The sequence below is a fragment of the Cyprinodon tularosa genome, unplaced genomic scaffold (genome assembly GCF_016077235.1).
Source record: "Cyprinodon tularosa strain WSP-4 unplaced genomic scaffold, ASM1607723v1 ctg120, whole genome shotgun sequence".
Classification (NCBI taxonomy): domain Eukaryota; kingdom Metazoa; phylum Chordata; class Actinopteri; order Cyprinodontiformes; family Cyprinodontidae; genus Cyprinodon; species Cyprinodon tularosa.
The window spans coordinates 2,183,213-2,204,505 of NW_024038004.1; the positions used below are offsets into that span (position 1 = coordinate 2,183,213).

The 21,293-nt window shown below is 38.1% G+C and overlaps 2 protein-coding genes and 2 non-coding genes across 8 annotated transcripts in view; 3 read left to right on the forward strand and 1 right to left on the reverse strand.

Moving 5' to 3' along the window:
* The first annotated feature begins 546 nt into the window (after nucleotides 1-546).
* atg9a (ATG9 autophagy related 9 homolog A (S. cerevisiae)) lies at nucleotides 547-14,620 on the forward strand. 2 transcript variants are annotated; one of them, XM_038273332.1, is made up of 20 exons: nucleotides 547-797; nucleotides 1,047-1,102; nucleotides 2,079-2,226; nucleotides 2,321-2,364; nucleotides 2,475-2,539; nucleotides 2,632-2,781; nucleotides 4,792-4,933; nucleotides 5,091-5,231; nucleotides 5,300-5,420; nucleotides 5,537-5,712; nucleotides 5,802-5,924; nucleotides 6,099-6,286; nucleotides 7,556-7,709; nucleotides 7,879-8,058; nucleotides 8,144-8,356; nucleotides 8,453-8,676; nucleotides 10,959-11,076; nucleotides 11,152-11,410; nucleotides 13,170-13,315; nucleotides 13,402-14,620. In XM_038273332.1, the coding sequence occupies exons 3-20, from the start codon at nucleotides 2,124-2,126 to the stop codon at nucleotides 13,408-13,410; spliced, it is 2,556 nt and encodes an 851-aa protein (XP_038129260.1). In that variant the 5' UTR covers nucleotides 547-797; nucleotides 1,047-1,102; nucleotides 2,079-2,123; the 3' UTR covers nucleotides 13,411-14,620. The 2 variants fall into 2 exon arrangements, with proteins under 2 accessions (XP_038129260.1, XP_038129249.1); XM_038273321.1 differs by having other exon boundaries at nucleotides 547-752.
* Nucleotides 14,621-14,709: 89 nt separating this feature from the next.
* On the forward strand, nucleotides 14,710-14,782 carry trnak-uuu. The gene has a single exon. It is a non-coding gene; the product is annotated as a tRNA-Lys (tRNA).
* A 775-nt stretch (nucleotides 14,783-15,557) lies between these two features.
* trnai-aau lies at nucleotides 15,558-15,631 on the reverse strand. The gene has a single exon. It is a non-coding gene; the product is annotated as a tRNA-Ile (tRNA).
* A 1,031-nt stretch (nucleotides 15,632-16,662) lies between these two features.
* pcnt (pericentrin) overlaps nucleotides 16,663-21,293 on the forward strand; it is a 41,261-nt gene continuing 36,630 nt past the window's right edge. For 2 of the 4 annotated variants that reach the window (XM_038273155.1, XM_038273163.1), the window contains exons 1-2: nucleotides 16,663-16,867; nucleotides 18,440-18,469. In XM_038273155.1, coding sequence (XP_038129083.1) covers nucleotides 16,820-16,867; nucleotides 18,440-18,469 — 78 coding nt within the window. In that variant the 5' untranslated portion in view covers nucleotides 16,663-16,819. The remainder of the gene's footprint in view (nucleotides 16,868-18,439; nucleotides 18,470-21,293) is intronic. The other 2 variants (XM_038273171.1, XM_038273179.1) reach the window with 1 other exon arrangement.

Consider the following 21,293-nt stretch of genomic DNA (forward strand, 5'->3'; position numbering starts at 1 on the left):
TTTAGCAACAAATTCATAAGCATACATTTGAATAATTGATATAGTCTTTTTATATATATTGTATATATAAGCAAACATGTTATGTTAAATAAATTTGCTTTCTCAACTTCAATACCATGTAGTTTCAGGGGGATTTATGTTGTCATAAGAAATTTAATTAAAGGGGAAAAAAAGCAATGTAATAAAGCAATATTTAAAAAAAAATATATAATTACATTCAAATATAAGAGGTGGAACCACACTTTATGGGTAAAGAGGGAAACTGTGTATCCTACATTAACATTTGAGAAGTTATTAGCAGAATTGGGTGCCTACATGGGAAAAAAACAAAAAAATTAGTGCAGCCTTGAAAAAAAAAATAAATCAAATATAAATAAAAGGTTTGTGTTGCTGCTAAATAATCAGTAGGTGGTGCTAAATAGCCATTTTTAAAACCCCAAAATAGTGCAAGGCAATGGTTTGCACAGAGCCCGCCTTTCTACAATACAATTGGCTGCTGGTTTATTTTAAGTCAGAGATACCGTTCTCTGATTGGATGGTGCTGCTGCCTGTTAGCTGTGACGAACGTCACAACGCTAGGTGTTTCGAAAATGAAACTGTTCTGTGCCTGACTTTAAGATGGAGTAGAGGGAAAACGAAAATTATAAGGAGTCATCGTAAAATCTGACAGATTTTGACATTTAGGCCGATTCAGACGGAACGGAAAGCGTTCGGATTTCATGCTGCGGGAGCCGAGAGGGCATTTATTATTGGTGAGGGAGGCAGGCCTTTGCTGTTAAAGCACGTCAACACTCAATGCAAATGCAGCTTCGACTGTTTCTGTTCGTCATATATACCTAGCATTTCCAAACTAATGTTAAAAAACTGTTATTTGGGATATTTTATGTACGTGTAGCTGGGTGCTGATTTGTCTAGTGTTAGATGTAAATATTTATTTCAGTTATTTTGTTGTTATATCCACCAAGAAGCAGGATTTTGATGTAAACAGTCTTCTTCTTTTACATTCATTTCGTATCTAATTTAAGCGACTCTTGTTTTCTCTGCAGCTCGGAATGTTGACTAGCTTCCAGAGCAGGATGGACCACAGTTGGCTTCACTGGCTGTAAGTCTCTGCCCCTTTATGTGATCGTTATGTGATTTATGTGATTTATCTGTATTTGATTTATTTTAGAAGGGGGAGTGGCAGCCTAGTGGTTAGGGCATAGGGCTCCCTGAGCAAGACCCTTAACCTCACACTGCTCCCCGGGCGCCTCACAATGGCAGCTCACTGCTCCCCAAGGGGATGGGTTAAATGCAGAGAAGTAATTTCCCTCTGGGATTATTAGAGTATATCAAAAAAAAAAAAAAAAAAAAAATCATGTTTTCTTACCTGAGGTCTGCCCTGTTTACCCCCTTTGTTCTCTTACCATTTCCTATAACAGGACGTCATTCTGCATAACAAACTTCCCTTAAAAGAGAACAAACAGATAACAAATTATGTGTGGGGGATCATTTCACTGTCATTGTTAATTTCTAGGGGGGGGCATTTTATTTATATTTCTGTTTTTTGTTCCAGTTCATTACTTGTTTTTTTATATTTTCAACAATGTATGCAAACACCCAATGTCTCAATTGTTAAAGTGAGTATTTTTAAGGAAACTGGCCAGAATACAATGCTTGAAATGATAAGTTTGAGCGAGACGTTTAAGCTATCAAAAAATTGACAGAGATTTTATAAGAGAAATTATGATTTGATCTAACAGTCTTTATTTTATAATAATAAATGTCTTTTATTTTTCATAAAGTTGACAAATAAGGTGGTTGATGTTTCACTCTTTGATGTTGTTTGTATTATATCATGACCAGAAATGTTTCCAACAAGCAACTTTAGTTGTCTTGAAGCCAATAGCTTGCCTTTTGTTCAGCCAGCTGACCAATAGTGTGCAGCAAGAGAGGAGTGCTGCATAAAAACAGAAAAACTTACTTTACCGCTTTCTTTAGATGCCATGTTGGCATCTCCTGCTTCATTTTAATTGAGATGTAAACCTTTATTTTCTTCTTATATTCTTCCAATGTTGCCTTCCCAACATTTCTTGCAGGCTGTAGCACAGGCTGCTTTGTGAGACAGGATCAGCTCTATCGCCATGGCACACTTTGAGACAGAGTACCAGCGCCTGGAGGCGTCCTACAGCGACTCTCCTCCTGGCGAGGAGAACCTAATGATGCACGTGCCTGAGGGAAGCAAATGTATGACACTATCCCCAACAGAGGGTTGATGTAATGTATACAAAAAAAGGAGTTTACCCTGAATCTTTAACTGTTTAAAATTCCTCTTTTCCAGCCCAGTGGCACCACATAGAAAACCTGGACTTGTTTTTTCAAAGAATATCCTTTTTTCTGCTTTAAGAAACATGTCTACTGTGCTCAAAATACAAATGTCTAATGCACACATGATATCCTCTGATGCTTTGAAGTTTCTCCTTAATATTCATTACGTCTATAATCTGCATCAGAAGAATGGGTTCACCTGCATGCTGCTGGGAGAGATTTTTGAGCTGGTGTATGTATCCAGTCTGTTATACCTTTATATGCTAGGTAAATTGCTGGTGTTTACTCTGATTCTGCTGCTTTCTTCCCTCTCTCTCCCTGCAGACAGCTGCTATTTGTTGTTGGTTTCACAGTTTTTCTGGCCAACTGTGTGGATTATGACGTCCTCTTTGCCAATAAGTTTGTAAATCACACAGATTCATCTAAAGTCACCTTACCAGATGCAATCCTCCCAATGGATGTCTGCAGTGCTCAGTGAGTTTCATGTCTAAAGATGTCTGGGAACATTGTATTTTGTCACATTATAACCAAAAACTTCAGCGACCACTTGTGGCCGGCCTTTAGAGAATTGAGCATAATTGTGAGATGAAAGAAAAATGAGGGCTGGTTTTCCAAATATCCACAAATAAAAACATAAAAAGGGTTCATTGCTTAATATTGAGCCTCAATTACTGTGATGTGTCAAATAAAATCCATTGTCAATGGGATTCCTTTCAAAAGGCTTTCCTCGGCAGGGAGATTTACAGAGCTGAGGAAGTTGGGTTGAGCTAAACATTTGCTGATAATGGAAGAAGATCTATTAATGCAAAGGTGTCCTAAATCTTGATCAGGGGCCATTTGTGGCACTTAGAAGGATTTTCTGTGTTCACATTTTACAGAATGTAACAAATAGCCTTCCAACATTGCTGGTTAATAAGGGAAACTATTAAAGATTATTTCAGAGTGAAATCTTTGATCAACAATATTTTCTTGATTTTATAAATATTACCAACAAAATAGATTATTTGTTTTAGAAAAAATACCTTTTTTCTATTTTCTAATTTTCCTAATTTTTGCCTCTTTTTGTAGGTGTTTCTAAATAGACTAAGGCAAACTTTCTCTTTCAAAAAGATGAATCTAGACTTAAAACCAGAGTTACAGTAAGAGGGTTTATGGCATATATGTTAGCATGGCCCAGATACAGTCTAAAAGCCCCATTAATCTGACTGAGCGTGAGCTTATCTTCAAAGAGAAATGGGCGAATGGTGTTGACCTTCGACGTTCAAAGATGGTAGAGGTATACCTCAAAGAAGGTTTAGCTCTAATTTAGATTTCTAGTCAAGAACCTTAATTCCAGATCAGACACATGGTCAAAGCGTCCTTCTCAAGTGAATCTGAACAATCACCTTTCTCTTAAAAAAACCAAAGACAAGACACTCAGAACTGAAATAAAATGTTCCTTTCTTTATTTAATACTCACAACTAAAACCTTGTAATTGCTAAACCGACAACAATTCTTGTATAGAAAAAAATGTATGTAATTTCACAACCATATGGATAAATGTGTAAAATATAAAAAGAAAATGCAAAAGCATTCAACATTTATTTCTGCAGAACAGCTGCGTATTTTAAGGACTAATGTTATTTTCCAGGAAAAAAAATGAACTCTGTATTTAATCACTCTGTTCCATGTCTTTTCAACATTAATCAACGTTGGCTTGTGCACCGAGCTAGACAAAAAACAGTAGGAGCAGAAACTAGTGCCCTAAACAATACTGTATGTTCTGTACCCAGGCTGATAGCTTTATTTGTACAGCTATGGTGAACTTGATCTCTGTGTAACTACAGCTCATTGACTTCACATGCTTTATGCTGCCTTACTAAATGACAATATAAGTTTGAAGTCCCACCATCTTTCAAAGCAAAGCCCTGCAAAATATTCACATCACTGTATGCTTTCTTATGTTTGTGTTGTTTTAAGTTGTTGCTTGGATTTAAATCATTATAACACAACCAAAAAAATACTCCCGGTTATTAATAAATAGATTTATTGATATTATGGCTGGTCTTGAAATGAATTTCCAATTCCTTTAAGTCAAAAAGACAACACTGAGTCCGAAATGAGAGCAAGACTGGCATTAAGTGCTAACAATGCTTCTGTAATTGCATCTGAGGAGGGTTTAACAAACTACTGGCTCTGGGGAATAAGTAAAACTAGCAGTCGCTGCATATTAAATCTTTATTACAAAAGAAAAATGTTGTTCTTCCTCCATTTCACAAGAATGTACTAATCTGTGTTGTTCTATTGCATACTCCCAGGATGATACCTTGCTTTCCAAATTTTGGGAAACTTCAAAACACATGGACATCTTTGCACATTGCAGACAATATTTTATTGATTACATTCTTTACAAAAAAAAATCTAACAAAAGGAAAAGTGCTTATGTAAATATGTGGATAAGTTTTGTCTCCTAACGATAAAACTGGACCTTTTTTCTTTCTCAGTATCAGAGACAATGCCTTTGTGATATTTGTTCTGATCATCTCTGGAGTGTTTTGGCTGCATCGCTTGGTCAAATTCCTCTATAACGTTTGCTGTTACTGGGAGATCAGGTCTTTCTACATCAACGCACTCAAGATGACCATGGTGAGGCAGACATTTTGCTACTACAGTTTGTCGTGCCTTTTAGTTACGCAAACATGCAAAGTGTTGACATCAAATACACACATGAATGTTTATGGCTGCTGCAGACATCAAACCCCGACCTGTGACCTTTATTGTTCCTTTTTTTTGTGTGTTTCAGTCGGAGCTTCCCTATGCAACGTGGCAGGAAGTTCAGGCCAGGATCATTGAGATCCAGAAGGAGCACCAGATCTGCATTCATAAGAAGGAACTGACAGAGCTCGACATTTACCACCGCATCCTGCGCTTTAAAAACTACATGGTATGTACATTTATCATGTAAAAATGTAGCTCAATCCTTTGACCTCATCCTAAACATGCTTGTCTTAGGTTGCAATGGTGAACAAATCTCTCCTTCCTGTGAGATTTCGGCTTCCAGTTCTTGGGGACTGTGTGTTTTACACCCGGGGTCTCAAATATAACTTTGAGCTCATCTTTTTCTGGGGACCAGGTAAACAAAGAGTTTGTTTCAGGTTTTGCTAACAAGCAAGTGGATTTAAAAGCATATGTTGGTGGTTTTGAGTTCAACTGAAGGTTTTATTTTGTTGCTTTCATTTCTCTGTGCAGGCTCTCTCTTTGAGAATGAGTGGAGTCTAAAGCCAGAGTATAAGAGAGGAGGTAACAGGCTGGAGCTTGCAGATAGGCTGGCGTCTCGTATCCTGTGGATCGGCGTTGCAAACCTGCTGCTGTGTCCAGTCATCCTGGTGTGGCAGATTCTGTATGCCTTCTTTAGTTACACTGAGGTAAAATAGAAAAAAAAGGCCACTTGGACAAACTCTAAAACCTTTTGTACTTGGAGCTATTTTGCAATAATGTATATTTGGGTATGAAGGTAATCAAGCGAGAGCCTGGATCTCTGGGAGCAAGATGCTGGTCCCTGTATGGTCGATGTTACCTGCGTCATTTCAATGAGCTGGACCATGAGCTCATGTCCCGCCTCAGTAAAGGCTACAAGGTTGGTACACCTCCTCGTCCCTCAAACGCTTTGGGCCCTCTCTCCTTCATGTTTTAGATGTTTTCCTTCTTAAGCACACCTGACTCAAATTGCTAATTATTACAAAGAATAAAAGGCGTGGAGTGAATTCAATGATGATCCTTTCTTTCCCTTTTTTGTTATCTCCGTATCCAGGCTGCATCCAAGTACATGAACTGCTTCCTTTCTCCACTGCTGACAGTGGTCGCAAAGAATGTGGCGTTTTTCGCCGGCTCCCTCCTGGCCGTCCTCATCGCTCTGACCATCTACGATGAGGACGTTCTTGCAGTGGAGCATGTCCTCTCATCCATCACGCTGCTTGGGGTCTGCATCACAGTTTGTAGGTGAGCACTGTTGCTGAAGTGTTTGGAATATTCCGAAGCCCGTACCACGAAGCAAGCTCAACCTAGCGGGATTACTTCCAATCTATCCAATTTAACCAATCAACTACAATTATAATCAGGTTCAGCAGCACCACTTAGGTGGTTTTCAACCCGCTAACTCAATCCAGCTTTGACTGATCATGAATATGTGAATGCGCATATATAAAGGGCCAGGTTCCATGTAGCAGACCAATCACATCTTAAAGAAATATGAAGATAAAAAAAAAAATGTCAATGAAATCAAACACGGTTGCAGCATGAAATAGACAACAAATGATTGCTGACTGCGTATGTGCAGCTTATATATCAGTGTCATTTAGCACAGCCTGCATCCCAGATAACTGTACTAAATATTAATGGCGTGCCCACCGGGGGAGAATAGATAACAATAAAACACAAACATAAGTTAATTTGGTTAGTCTGACTTTTTAATTCGATAATATTTGGGCTGGAATGTTTAAAGCTGGAAGCTGATGCTAAGATTGCTTCATATTAATACAAGAAGTCATCAGTCTGAGTGAAATCATCCTGATTGTTGAGCTGTGGCAGAACTCAGTGGGTCAAAAGGTACAAAGGTGCTTTTCTACTTAAATTAAACTTTGTAGCATTTTTGTTTCATTCTCATAAAGACTCTTTGCCCTACATGATCAATGCATTTTACAGAAACTTTACAGATGTAACACTCACCTGCGATGGAATTAAGAATAAAGAATGGTAGACTTCCGGTGGTGACATGCCCAAGATGGCTGCTTAGAAGAAGACTTAGCTATTTTCCTAATTTATTCATACGTAAATACCATTTACAAGCGTATGTATACCGATGCGAAATAACAACCCAAATAAATATTTCGGACCCAACTAAGATGCCACAAACATGGTGACTCAGTTGCAGGGTATCAAGACTATCCTCGAGACCCCAGCTGTCAAACTCTCCAGTGTAAAAAGAGGAGTAGAGGTGGTGAACGATACAGTGAAAAGCCTGGGCTGCAAAATCACAGAGGCAGGGTCAAGAATATCAGGCAAAAATGCAGAATGGGAGAAACCTTACTTTTTGGATGAGGTGTGAGAAGGGCCAAGGATATTTCCCTGTCTGATATTTACTAAATAGGAGTCTAGTGATGTGATCTAAATCCAGTACACTCTCATTCAAAGGGTCTGATAAGGTTTAGCCAAGGATGGCACAAACAATCACATGTTTATTTTTTTCTTCCTTCTTCTGTCTCTCTTCAGGTCATTTATCCCTGATAAACACATGGTGTTCTGCCCCGAACAGCTGCTGCGGGTCATCCTGGCTCACATCCACTACATGCCTGACCACTGGCAGGGCAATGCACACCGATACGAGACCCGAGACCAGTTCTCCCAGCTCTTTCAGTACAAAGCTGTAAGTGCAAAATAATACGGAGGATTAGATCTCAAGGGTCAGAACTTACTGATCCAAGTATGTTGTAAGCTGCACTGGCTCCAGGATATATTCTGCTCCATATTTTAGTTTAAATGAATACACATTATTTCCAGAGTTCTTCAGGTACCTCCTATTGTTTCCCTTCCAGGTGTTTATTCTTGAGGAACTACTAAGTCCAGTGGTGACTCCCATCATTCTCATCTTCTGTTTGAGGAGGAAGTCTCTGGAGATTATTGATTTCTTCAGGAATTTCACGGTGGAGGTGGTTGGGGTCGGAGACACCTGCTCTTTTGCCCAGATGGACATCAGACAGCACGGACATCCTGCGGTGAGGCTCAGTCTGACAGATGTCAGAAGTGCTTACTTGTGACGAACAGTAAATTGATTGGTGTTTTCGATCGTCCGCTCTGCAGTGGATGTCGGAGGGGAAGACTGAGGCTTCTATCTACCAGCAGGCAGAGGATGGGAAAACAGAATTATCACTGATGCACTTCGCCATCACCAACCCACATTGGCAGCCTCCTCGAGAGACCACACACTTCATCAGTCAGCTCAAAGAAAGAGTCCAGAGGGAGGCTGCAGGCTCGGCCCCTGACACGCATCCACTCTCCTTGTCAGAGTCTGAAGTAGGGTCATAAACAAAATCTTATCTCTGTGTTTATGTTTGATCTTTTCACAGTGGATTATTTATTTACCCCCTTTGCCTTTTCTGCTCCTCACAGCCAAGAAGTCTTGTTGCAAATATAATGGCAGATCCTTCAACTCTGGCTTCTGTTCATTTCGCCTGCGACAGCTCTTTAACTAACAATGCAGCTTCTGGAATAAGCAGCGGGGCGACCGCCTTGCGCTCCCTCTCGCCAATCAGCAGCAGTCTTCACCTGAGAGGCAGTTTGAGTGCTGCTCATAGAGCGAGTGGTTTTACTGGCAGAACAATGGCAGGGTCTGGGTGAGGAAACACATTTTTTAAGATTCCTTAGAGAGAGAATGCTGTTAGGTTTTATTCCCCAACACTAAACTGTACATCAAGCGTCTCTAGAGAAATAACACCACAATTTAAGTTCGCCTATGTACAAGAGTGATCTATGGTTCACAACCCAGTTTCATGGTGAAGCATGATGGTACCAGAACTGTGCTGTATGGAAAATGATCAACGCTGTTGGGCAACCCTGACAGTACAGGTGCTGGTCATAAAATTAGAATATCATGAAAAAGTAGATTGATTTCAGTAATTCCATTTAAAAAGTGAAACTTGTATATTATATTCATACATTACATACAAACTCATATATTTCAGATGTTTATTTTGTTTAATTTTGATGATTACAAATGACAACAAATGAAAATCTCAAATTCATCATATCAGAAAATTAGAATATTGTGAAAAGGTTCAAAATTGATGGCCCCTGGTGCCACACTCTAATCAGCTAATTAACTCAAACCACCTGCAAAAGCCTTTAAATGGTCTTTCAGTCTAGTTCTATAGGCTACACAATCATGGGGAAGACTGCTGACTTGACAGTTGTCCAAAAGACGACCATCGACACCTTGCACAAGGAGGGCAAGACACAAAAGGTCATCGCTAAAGAGGCTGGCTGTTCACAGAGCTCAGTGTCCAAGCACATTAATAGAGAGGCGAAGGGAAGGAAAAGATGTGGTCGAAAAAAGTGTACAAGCAAGAGAGATAACCGCACCCTGGAGAGGATTGTGAAACAAAACCCCTTCAAAAATGTGGGGGAGATTCACAAAGAGTGGACTGCAGCTGGAGTGAGTGCTTCAAGAACCACCACACACAGACGTATGAAAGACATGGGTTTCTGCTGTCGCATTCCTTGTGTCAAGCCACTCTTGAACCACAGACAGCGTCAGAAGCGTCTTGCCTGGGCTAAAGAGAAACAGGACTGGACTGCTGGTGAGTGGTCCAAAGTCATGTTCTCTGATGAAAGTAAATTTTGCATTTCCTTTGGAAATCAAGGTCCCAGAGTCTGGAGGAAAAGAAGAGAGGCACTTCATCCACGTTGCTTGAAGTCCAGTGTAAAGTTTCCACAGTCAGTGATGGTTTGGGGTGCCATGTCATCTGCTGGTGTTGGTCCATTGTGTTTTCTGAGGTCCAGGGTCAACGCAGCCACATACCAGGAAGTTTTAGAGCACTTCATGCTTCCTGCAGCTGACCAACTTTTTGGAGATGCAGATTTCATTTTCCAACAGGACTTGGCACCTGCACACAGTGCCAAAGCTACCAGTACCTGGTTGAAGGACCATGGTATCCCTGTTCTTAATTGGCCAGCAAACTCTCCTGGCCTTAACCCCATAGAAAATCTATGGGGTATTGTGAAGAAGAAGATGCAATACACCAGACCCAACAATTCAGAAGAGCTAAAAGCCACTATTAGAGCAACCTGGGCTATCATAACACCTGAGCAGTGCCACAGACTGATCGACTCCATGCCACGCCGCATTGCTGCAGTAATACAGGCCAAAGGAGGCCCAACTAAATACTGAGTGCTGTACATGCTCATACTTTTCATGTTCATACTTTTCAGTTGGCCAACATTTCTATAAATCCTTTGTTTTTATTGGTCTTCAGTAATATTCTAATTTTCTGATATGATGAATTTGAGATTTTCATTTGTTGTCATTTGTAATCATCAAAATTAAACAAAATAAACATCTGAAATATATGAGTTTGTATGTAATGTATGAATATAATATACAAGTTTCACTTTTTAAATGGAATTACTGAAATCAATCTACTTTTTCATGATATTCTAATTTTATGACCAGCACCTGTAAATCTGTTGGAGGTTGCGAAAGACTTGAGGCTGGGTGGAGGTTCACCTTCCAGCATTGAGTGAACATTGACCCCTAATGTTCACTCAGGTCTACTTTAGAGCAAAGATTAAATTTTTAAGGAAGAATGGGAAAATATTTCAGTGTCTCCTCTCCTGGTGGACACAAACCCTTGAAGACATGTTTACACCAATTCACCGCTATGCACTAGACTCACATAAAATTCCCCCAAATTATATTAAAACCATAAACAGCATTGTAACAACAAGTAAGACAACTAAGGGGTTAGAAAGACAAGCAATGAGGATAAACTCCTATTCAGATTAACTTATCTCCTGTAGCTAACCTGTAGCATCTTACACTGAATTATGCTCCTTCCTGTTGTTTCAATCATCCAATTACCTCAGTTATTTATCATTTCATCCCCTTTCTCCCTTTAAGAACTGATGCCAGAACCGTGAGCTCAGGCAGCAGCGCGTGGGAGGGTCAGCTGACTAGTTTGGTCCTGTCTGAGTATGCGTCCACCGAAATGAGCATTCATGCACTTTACATGCATGAGGTAAATCCGTACACACTTTTACAAACCAGGTTAATTGTTATTACATATTTAAAAATTTTTTTTTTTTCTGTTAAGCTCCATAAACAGCAGTCCCGTGGTGATCTGTCCCGTCACACCTGGCACAGGCAGGAGAGCGACGAAAGCAGCGACAGCATCCCGGATGAAGTAAGGAGCGAGCCCAACGCTCACTCCAGAAATTTCCCGCGTTCGCACACTTTTCCAACCACGCTTACCAATCCCGTCATCGGCTCAGGCTCAGCCGGCACCACAATGAGCCAGGAGGAGGCAAAGGCACAGAGCAGCAGTCAGAGGCGCCACAGTGGACCCGCTGAAGGTGTTTGTTATTATCCACACTTCTTTCTCCATTGTTGAAGCCTTATGTGGATTTTTTTTCTATTTACAGTTGACAGTAAGTCTGTATCACAGAATACCCTGCATCATATTCTTGTTTGCAAAGCTTTTCAATCTGTACACTAAGTAGTTATTCACGATGTGTTGATTTAACCAATCTGGACTTTCACTGAGAGTCTCAAAGCTTTTTATGTCTTCATATGGGGAGGACATCATCACAGGAAAAAAAGTGCAGCTGAAATGCAAATGACCATGGTTCTAATTATTTTTCCTTTTGTTTAATGATCTACGTTACATGGAGGAACATAAAACATGCAAAACAAACGTAATTGGGGTGGAAGACAGAAAATAGATTATTACAGAAAGCACCATAAAATAAAGTACGTCACTTCCTTTTTTGATTAAAATAAATTGAATTAACATGTTTTAACTTAAAATCAAATATGTGATTATACTTGTAAGATTTGGATACAAATATTATTGAATGAAACAACAAAACAAAATAAGAACATTGGTTTTCAGTGAACATTAGAGTAACCAGATCAGATTTTTTGCATTAAAATCAGATTTTAAACAAATTGTATTTATTCTAGATTCCCTGTGTTTCTGAAATAAAGTATAGTTTATAGTATTTTCACCTTGAAGTTTCTTAAGTTTACCAGTTTTAAAAATAAACTGAATGAACATGATTAGAAAGTGAACCCCAAGGAGAGAGGTGTAATTTTCCATGATTCTTCTTGGTTAACTTATCATTCAACCTGAATAGCTACTCTTTGTTAAATGTCCTACCACCCCACCTCCAAATACCTGTTGCATGTTTCGACAGATAAAGTTGTTCTTGTCTCTTGGAAGATATTTACAGTACAATATGATGGTACGGATCAACGTGACCTTATTAAGCAGCGTTTTCCTATTCAGGGGTTCCCATCAGTTAAGCTCTAGGATGCAAATTCAGTTTTCCAATGTGCATGCTTATCTTTGTGGCCAAGTGCATTTATCAAGGTAATTATTGTTAAATAAAACTAACGAAATTAAGAAAACTAGAATAAAAAGAACATTCCTGTTACCTGAAATACAAACTAGAGCCTAAAAACAGGAAAACTAACTAAAACTGTAATAAGAGTTTACAAAACAAATTAAGACAAAGTGCATTTTAAGAGAGAATGGTGCTCTATGAATGAGCACCTGTATTTTCTTTCATTAAAGTCATTGTGCTTATTCTCTCTTTGTGTCTTTATCATAATGCATTAATAAGAGGTCTAGTTTCAGGTTGCTTTTTGTTTTTTTCGGTGTACCATCTTACGCCTGCAGATGGCAGGTAAGGCAGTCAGGTTATTTGTTTCTTTTCTTCTTTTTTGTTTTTCTTTTTGTCCCAGTAAGTGGTATTACATAAAAGATTAAACTATAACTGAAACTGATTTAAAAAAAACTTAACTAAAACTAAGCATTTTCAAAAGATAGACACTAAATTAAACTCTGTAACAAATACTAAAAACAAATGAAAACTAAAATAGAACAAATTCAGAAGTCAAAACTAAAAAACAAAAACATTTCAAAACTAAGTCTTTGTGGTTATGGGCTGAGAACGATAGAAATCTCAATTAGTAGAGGCGTTACTTCCGTAAGGTGATGAAGTTTTGAAAGTATTTGGACGAGCAGTTTCACCCGCAACATCATGGGCGCTATTAGGGTAGTTCAGATGGAGCGTTTCATCTCAACTGACTTCTCTTCTCTTTTTGAAGACCATTTTGGTAGCGGTGGAAAGAGTGTGAGGACGGCGCGTTTGCCAATGGGTGGATGGGCAGAGGATGGTAAAGCATCATCTAGACACCATGAGCCTCTTCAAGAGGAAACCTCAGAGGATGAGCTTCCTCCTCACATACACAAGGTAAATATTTAATTATAGTAGATGTTAGGTTTTTCTCATGTTTGCTGCATTTTTTTGATGTTTGTTCCTTTGTCTTTTTTTTCTAGGTTACATAAGCCATAGGAAGAATTATCGTCATAGATGATGATTCGCATCCTCCTTTTTCTCCATACCTGTACTTTGGATTGATCTGTTTCTCTTGAAAATACAGATGAACAGCAGGGTTTATCTCCACCCCTTTAAACTATTGTTGTGTGGAAAATACAACCAGTACTGACCTTTATGTTTAAATAGGCAGATGGCATGAAACGTCTCTTCTCATCGAGGACATCCAAGATCAAGTTATATTGCATAACATTACACACTAAACTTGTTTATGATGTCGTGTAATTACAACATAAAAGTCAATGTCCTATTGCAACTTAGCAGAAAAAAGATGTAAAGACTCAGGACTTCTCTCTGTAATCCAGTCATGGTTTCTTAATTCCTTGCTCTTTTCGAAATCTAAAAAAGATAATTGACTTATTTAATCAGTACTAATAATTAAACCAGTGTTCAGAGTTCTACTGATTACACAATAATTTTTCTGTGTTCTGGTATGAGTTAATCTTACATCTGACATTTTTGCAAGAAATCTTATGTAAAATTACTTTACTTTTAATTATACTTTGATTTCTCTTCACATGTATGTTCCAGATTTGGCTTTCTAAATTGGTTTCAAACTTTGCCCTAAATATGGTTCAATTAGAGCTAATTTATGCAGAGCAAGTTGCCTGCATGAACATAAGCATATTGAAGGGAATTAGGAAGATGGTCTATCAAATTAATTGAATTCACATCATACTTAAACCAGCATTTTGGGATGGATGTTGATGTGTGTTAAGGCCTTGATCTGATGCTTAAGGAGCCCCTAAACACAAATGCATGATCATTTTTAGAACCAGCTTACCCCTTATATATAATCTTTGCTGATCACAGCATGACAGTTCTTTCTGATTTTCTTTTGTAAATGTTTTAAATGATGAATTGCACTTTAATAGTTAGTTTCAATGCATCAGATGTTTGTTTTGCATTGTTTTATATGCTTTTTTGTAAGTTCTTAAGTTATTTTCTGTATTAAATGGATGTGCCATGATGAGGGATGACTTTAAAATATGTGCCTAATAATGTGCACTCACATTTGATAAAGAACACTGTAAGTATAAGGAAGATGCAGACGTGCGGGTAAACTGAAGTCCTAACAGATGTATTCTGTTTTATAGATGCTGTATAGTACCACTTTGTACAGTTGTAAATCAAACTATTAAAGACACATGAATCAATCAATCAATCTGCGTGCCGTTCCTAGTGTTTATCCACGGTGTGATCGCGGTCAGCTAGCTGTAAAATCGTTCACGTAGTTTGTGGCACTCAGAGCCCGGATAGCTCAGTCGGTAGAGCATCAGACTTTTAATCTGAGGGTCCAGGGTTCAAGTCCCTGTTCGGGCGAAATTTATTTTCCTCTACATTATTATATGTGTCATTTTTGGGGTTTTCTGCATTAAATGTGAGACTGTCTATGCCCATCTAATTACGTTTACAACTTACATTACACCATTTCCATCTTTCCATTTTGGATCACAGCCAATCAAAGCCTAATCCCATAGATCGTCATTGTTGAAGAGCCAATCATGTTCCAGTATTTCCATCTTTCTCCTTAGAGCCAATCACGTTCCAGAATTTCCATTTTTGCCACGTATCCTCATAGCCAATCAAGAAAGTGTATTTCGAAAAAAATCTACGCGTCACTAACTTAATTATACAACCATTCACTATTAACATTTTCCAAAACTTTCCCATCAACTAGTGGTTACGTGGTTTACATTGTTTAGAGATTATAAAGTTGAAACTGGACAAGATAAAAAAAATAAAAAATTAAAAAAATAAATAAAAACGGTTTTTGATGAGCTTGGTCTTTCCATTTCAGCGGTGATTCAACACATAGGCTAAGTAGGTTTGGCTGCAAGACTTGAGGCAGTGATGGCTGGTGGGGAAGAGGTTTTTTCTAGCGTGTTTACCTGAGCTAAGACAAAGTCATAACATAGGGAGATTTTCATATTTTGATGACTGCACAGGGATAAATGCAATAAAAGCTCAACCTTTAGTATTTCGTGAATTAGATGTAGGCAAACTGCAATCCTGTATAAGGGAATAAGTAAACCTTAATCTGATTGTTCCAAGCTTTATGTTCTAAGCATTAGACAGCACTGCACACAAAATATCTTGGCCCGTACGGGGATCGAACCCGCGACCTTGGCGTTATTAGCACCACGCTCTAACCAACTGAGCTAACCGGCCGTGGAAATTGCGAGAGTGAACTGATAAAATCAATCTATGTGTGGAGACTAAATAGAAAAAAGGCTTTCATAAAAGAAAGAAATGTATGTCTCCCAGACTTTTTTTTTTCATTTTGTCTTTTGTTTTTTATTTTTATGTTCTATATTCATGTATATGACTAATAAAACATAGGTAACATAGAAAGCAACTTGAAAAAAAGAAGATCATACAGAATCCTCAGGCAGTTCTGTGGTTAAAACCCTATAGACATTTTGGATCACTTCTTTAATAGTAAGTTTAAATAGTGAAAATATCTGGGTTAGAGACAGAACTCTTTTCTGGGATGCCATCAAGAATAGTTCTAATTTTGAGGAACAATGACGATCAATTCTTGAGTGACTTGGCTCTTAATTGGCTGGTGTCAAAAACACCATCCACCTTTAGAAAAAACGAAGTTTCCACATATATAATGAGATTATTTATGAAAAAGGACACCACTGCTTATCACTAAGCCACAGTTGTTTTCTATTGATACTAAAGTGTAAGAACATCCTGCATGGGTCTTTTGCATATTTGTATTGTAAATAGAGATTTTATATGGGACAGTCACACTTTCACTTTGACAAATGTCCTCTTAAACTACAGAATAGTGTTGCCTTTTAGAAAAGTTGTTTTAATTTGCACAAGCAACAGGTAAAAAAAGAAAACAAGTACTCCTTTAGCACACCGACTTCTACCAGTTTTAGATGGATCATTGTTAAACCATGATAAGAATTTTTTTTAGATACATAAACCACTTGCTTGAAAATGTGTTTAAGCCTTTAGCCTTTAAGGTTAGATAAAATAATAATTTCAATTAAAATATATTCCAATTCTTAATAAAAACTACATTTCAATGAGCCTAGTTTGAATAGTACAGGACCCGTCAATTGAATTTGATTGGTCGAATACAGGTTAGTTTTTCAATGACGTTTGAGATAGGCAGGGCTCTGAAAAATGTTACAGTCGGATTGGCCCGTACGTTGAAGAAAATTGGTTAAGGGTGGAGTCTAACCCACTTGGCGGCCATACTGAATGTTGTCTGTTGACAGTTAGTTAGTCTCAAACATTTTTATGAAAACTTACTACGTATCCATTTAAAGTGCAGTGCCTTTACCCTCCGGTGCTAGGACGGATGTCCTAGACTGGCACTGACCTTATTAACAAGCTATGGATGAAGCTGAACGGCAAAAGAAGTTAGAAGCTGGGAGAGCCAAGGTTTGTTGCTAACGTGTGATGCTAGCAGTTAGCCAACTCTTTTGTCATAACCTTGCGTCTGTTCACAGCTTACTACACCCACCTCTGAATTATTTAACTTTAATCGTATTTTATATCCCCTTATTGGTAAATACAAGCCGTATAGATGCAGCTGTTTTTTTATACATATAAGTTAACAAACAAACAAATAATTAGTTAGCTAACGGCTATTAAGTAGAATCTGCTATCATACTCCTCTGAAAACAAACGGATATCTTTTTTTCGATTGGTCTAATTAAGTTAATAATTCATAGCTTAAAGTTCATCAGTAATTTGCATGGACATTTAACGTTATTTATAAGTTAATACTTGTTATGACTGATAATATTGATAATATTGATCCGATATAAACCTGCTTTTCTGCCTTTAACTTTAAAAAGACTTAAGATTAAGTTTATTTTCAAATAGATGATATTTTACATAAAACTCTTTTTAATTGAGCTTCTTGGCCGACTAAATGTTTTTGTTTTGCAATTAAGGACAAGAAATTTAAGGTAATAACTTGAAAGTACCTTTCAAGCTTCTGTTGTTCTGCTATTCTCTGTTTATTTGGTTGATCAAGAAGTCTTAAAATTTGTTTCTATTGTTTAAGGTTACCAGTGTTTTATTAACTAGTGGTGCTGAGGCCAATCTTTTGTTCACCTTGAAAATCAGTTTGAAGGTTCAGTATTAGTTACTATGTGATATATTTGCAATGCATGCCCATAGTCTAGCAGTGAACTATTCAAACAGACTCTTGATTAATCTCAGCGTCTCCATCAGAGAAATCTCAAGAGTTGTCAACTGGATTCAATGTGTTAAAGCCTGGTCAGCTCAATCATCTGAACACAAACAGTCTGGCTTTTAACTACCACCATCAAGAGGATGTGTTTAACCGCAGAGGTGTTTAAGATGAGTGTAATCACTAAAGGTCAGAGGTGTTGATGGTGTTATATTGACATTTGACAGACCAATACATTTTTGTTTAGGGCTATGGCTTGTTCAGTGTTTCTTTTGCTCTGCCCCTTCTCTTCAGTCATTGCAATGTTCTCACCACTCTTCCCCACATCTATGTCCTGTTTGAGCTTAAAAAGACAGTGAAAGTCCATGCAACCAAAGTTTGAAGTAAATATTGCCTCAAAACCTTGCTTGGGGAAATGGGTGTGGTTTTATGTTTTTTATCCCTTTGGTCGTTTTCTTTAAATTGTACAAATTCCCATGCATAGGGAGATCATTTTTAAAATGTTTATTTGATATGTTAGACATTGGTTAGTATATTATTTGATGCTATTATGGCACAACAGCGTTACTCTTCTTTTTAATCATGAATAGTCTCTTCGTCTATGAAAAATAACTATATTGTCAAAAAATCATTTTGAACAGATTCTTTTTCTCGGACCAGCTTATTAATATAATATTCTCTTTGCAACATTTGGGAAATGTTGCCAACAATGCAAAGGATTAGCTTAAAATGCAGAATAACATTTATATCAGGTGCAATCTTTCCAAAAAACTTAAATAAATTGTTGATATATTATTGATTTCTTATAACAGACTTCACCCGACATGCCTCGAAGCCAGCCGGTAAGTACTGAGAGTGGGGACTAGCTGAGGCTGTTTTCTTTGTGCTGACTCTGATTACATGATTCCATGGATTTCTGGTTATTATTTTTCTTGGGTGGTGGCCTTACACTCTAATCCTGTTGGGAAGTTCATTATGATTTTGAGGGGGAAAGCTATGCTTTCAGATAATTTTGCAAATTTGAAGTGTAATTTTGTTATTGTTCATTATATATTCATTTTTACCCAAAAGGGGGGGAGGGGGTATTCTGCTGCACATATATATCTAAAAAGAACCCCATGCACAATATGCATATTTGCTTGACCACGACTCCCAAATTTATTGCCGTTCAAACTTGCTTTATTTTTTAAATTGTTGCTGGTGCATAATTTTAGTGGTTTCCCAGAGACATGGCTGATCACCCAGACAAAAACCTTCCAAATTTGGAAGAATTCTGCTTCTTTCTAGAGTGATAAGTCTAACAAGCTAATTTTGGCTGTTCTGACAGTCAGACATTCTTCCCAGGTAGCCAGTAGGTGTATTATCATGGCTTATTGTTGCTCTGATACAAATAAGCCATCTAATCCTGGCAAACCAGTCTAATTGATGTTAACAAAATCAAAATATTGCTATTATGACTCGGACTGTTATCTTTTGCTTTTTGAGAGTGGCAGGTGGCTTTCCTTTAATTTCCACACTGCTACTTGCGATGCTCTTCATTGAATGAAATTTCAGTTCAAAATAAAGAAAAATAAATTACAGATTCATGAAACAGCCACCATTGTCTGTATTTAAAACATATGGAAAAAGTAAGATCTTTCTCTCTGCTGGCTCTCAGTGTGCAGCAGCAGGGTTACTTGGACATATATTCTGAATTCTCATGAAAATGAATTTAACTAGTTAAATTTAGGGGTGTCCCAATACAATTTTTTTTTCGTTTATGAAATGGTACAGATTTTGCAGATTTGAGTATTAGGATTATACCGATAGTGACCTAATACGATATCAACATAAATCATACATGCTTTTAGTACTTATTTTATAATGTGGAATGATTAAAATAAAGGCTTGAGCAAGTGGTATTTCTTTCAGAGAAGCATACCTAACATCAGGTAGGAGAACAACTGACCCATTACTTACTTACCAAAGAGTTACGTTAATTTTAAATATAAGGGCGGTTTTGCTATAAGCTTTCTGATATCAGGGATTTTAGAGGCTGGTCGATCTCTTCAGATATTCAGTTTTTGATCACTATCAGACCGATTTTCTGATATTGGATCGGGACAGCCCGGTTAAAGTAAAATGCTTGTTATGATTTAATAGACGCACACAATCTAAATGATTAATTAATTTAGCAAAAACAGTCTTAGGTTTATGCTCTGGAGATTAATTGCCATCACATATTAGTGAATACTTCGACCATGCAGAAGGTTTACTTTGCCTTTCTGGTTTGACATTTTATCCTTTTCTGCTATATTATATGATAGCTTCCACTTTTGTGATGTGAAGCCTCTCTTTATTAACCACTGCAATGCTTGTTGAAAGCCATCAGATGGGGCAGTGGCTCTAAAAGCTTACAGGAGCTTTGTTATGCTGGTGTTTCACACAGGGGGTGTTGCTATGGTAATGCTTTGCTGTCAGTTGTTCAAAATTTTCTCACGTCACCACATTGGAAGAGCTGCATGTGCAAAGATTGAACACAAATAAGGATTCGTGGAAGGACTGGACCTCCTTTAAGTCAGTGTCAATGCATGTTTTAGTGGCATTGTTTATAGTTGGTTATATTTAGTGGAGAGAGACTCCAGCTAGCTGCTTAGTCAGACTCTCAGCGGTGCTGAAGTGGCCTTGGGCTAAACAAAACTCATCTGCCTGATGTCTTTTTGAGATCTGATATTCTGTGGCAGGTAGAAACACTAATTATCAATATGGCTGGAAGGTGGCTGGGATTTCAACTGATTAATGAATTAACATTAACCCAACTTGCTAGTATTGAATTACATTAGATCAAAATGAGGCTTGGGGGGGGGGGGGGGGAAACCTGAACATTTGAATCTGATTATTGGTACATGGGAAATAAAAAACAAAACATACTATGTGGTTTTTGGCCAACTGAAGCACTGACACGCATGCAGTGAAATCATGCATCATGTATCTGACTCATTGCACAGAGCAACAAGTAGGTCTCCAGCGAGCGTGTAATCTCAGATTGACTTGAGCACGCACACTCTGATGCAGCTCACCACACATGGAGCTTTGTCTCCTCCTCTCCGTGTGAATGCATCTCCCAGTCTCCACCCTCTATCCTTGGTCTAGACGTATGCCATCATCTTTGAGGAGTTTGCAGCTCTCTGTGCTCTGGATGGTGATCTAGTTTGGAGGGTTCAGCAGGCTGCCAGGATCTACATCAGGACCATGAAACAACTGATCCTATAAGGGAGGAAAAGGGCAACTCTGACCCGTCTGCAAGAAAATATGTCATCAGTCCACTTTAAGTTACTGCTGCACAGCATGGCCAGAGGCTGTTGTGGTGATCTGATTTAATCTGCTAAAGGAAGAGATGGCTGTGAGAGAGATGGCAGATAGGATGGAGCCTGTGTTGGAAATAAGAAGTGGATTGAAGAGAATTTACAGCAAAAATGATCCTGCAGAAATAACATGGCTTAATCTGGAATAGTGCTTTTATGGAGATCTATCTTAAGGAGTTTCGGAGAAGACTGGAATATGTTCATAAAAGTTTAGCCAAAGGAAAAACTGCAGCGTAACTGTACTTTTTTTATTTTGTCTTACAGTGCTCTGTTTCTGATCTGCTGAGATTTTTCTGACTCATTAAATTCTCCTCAGCTCATG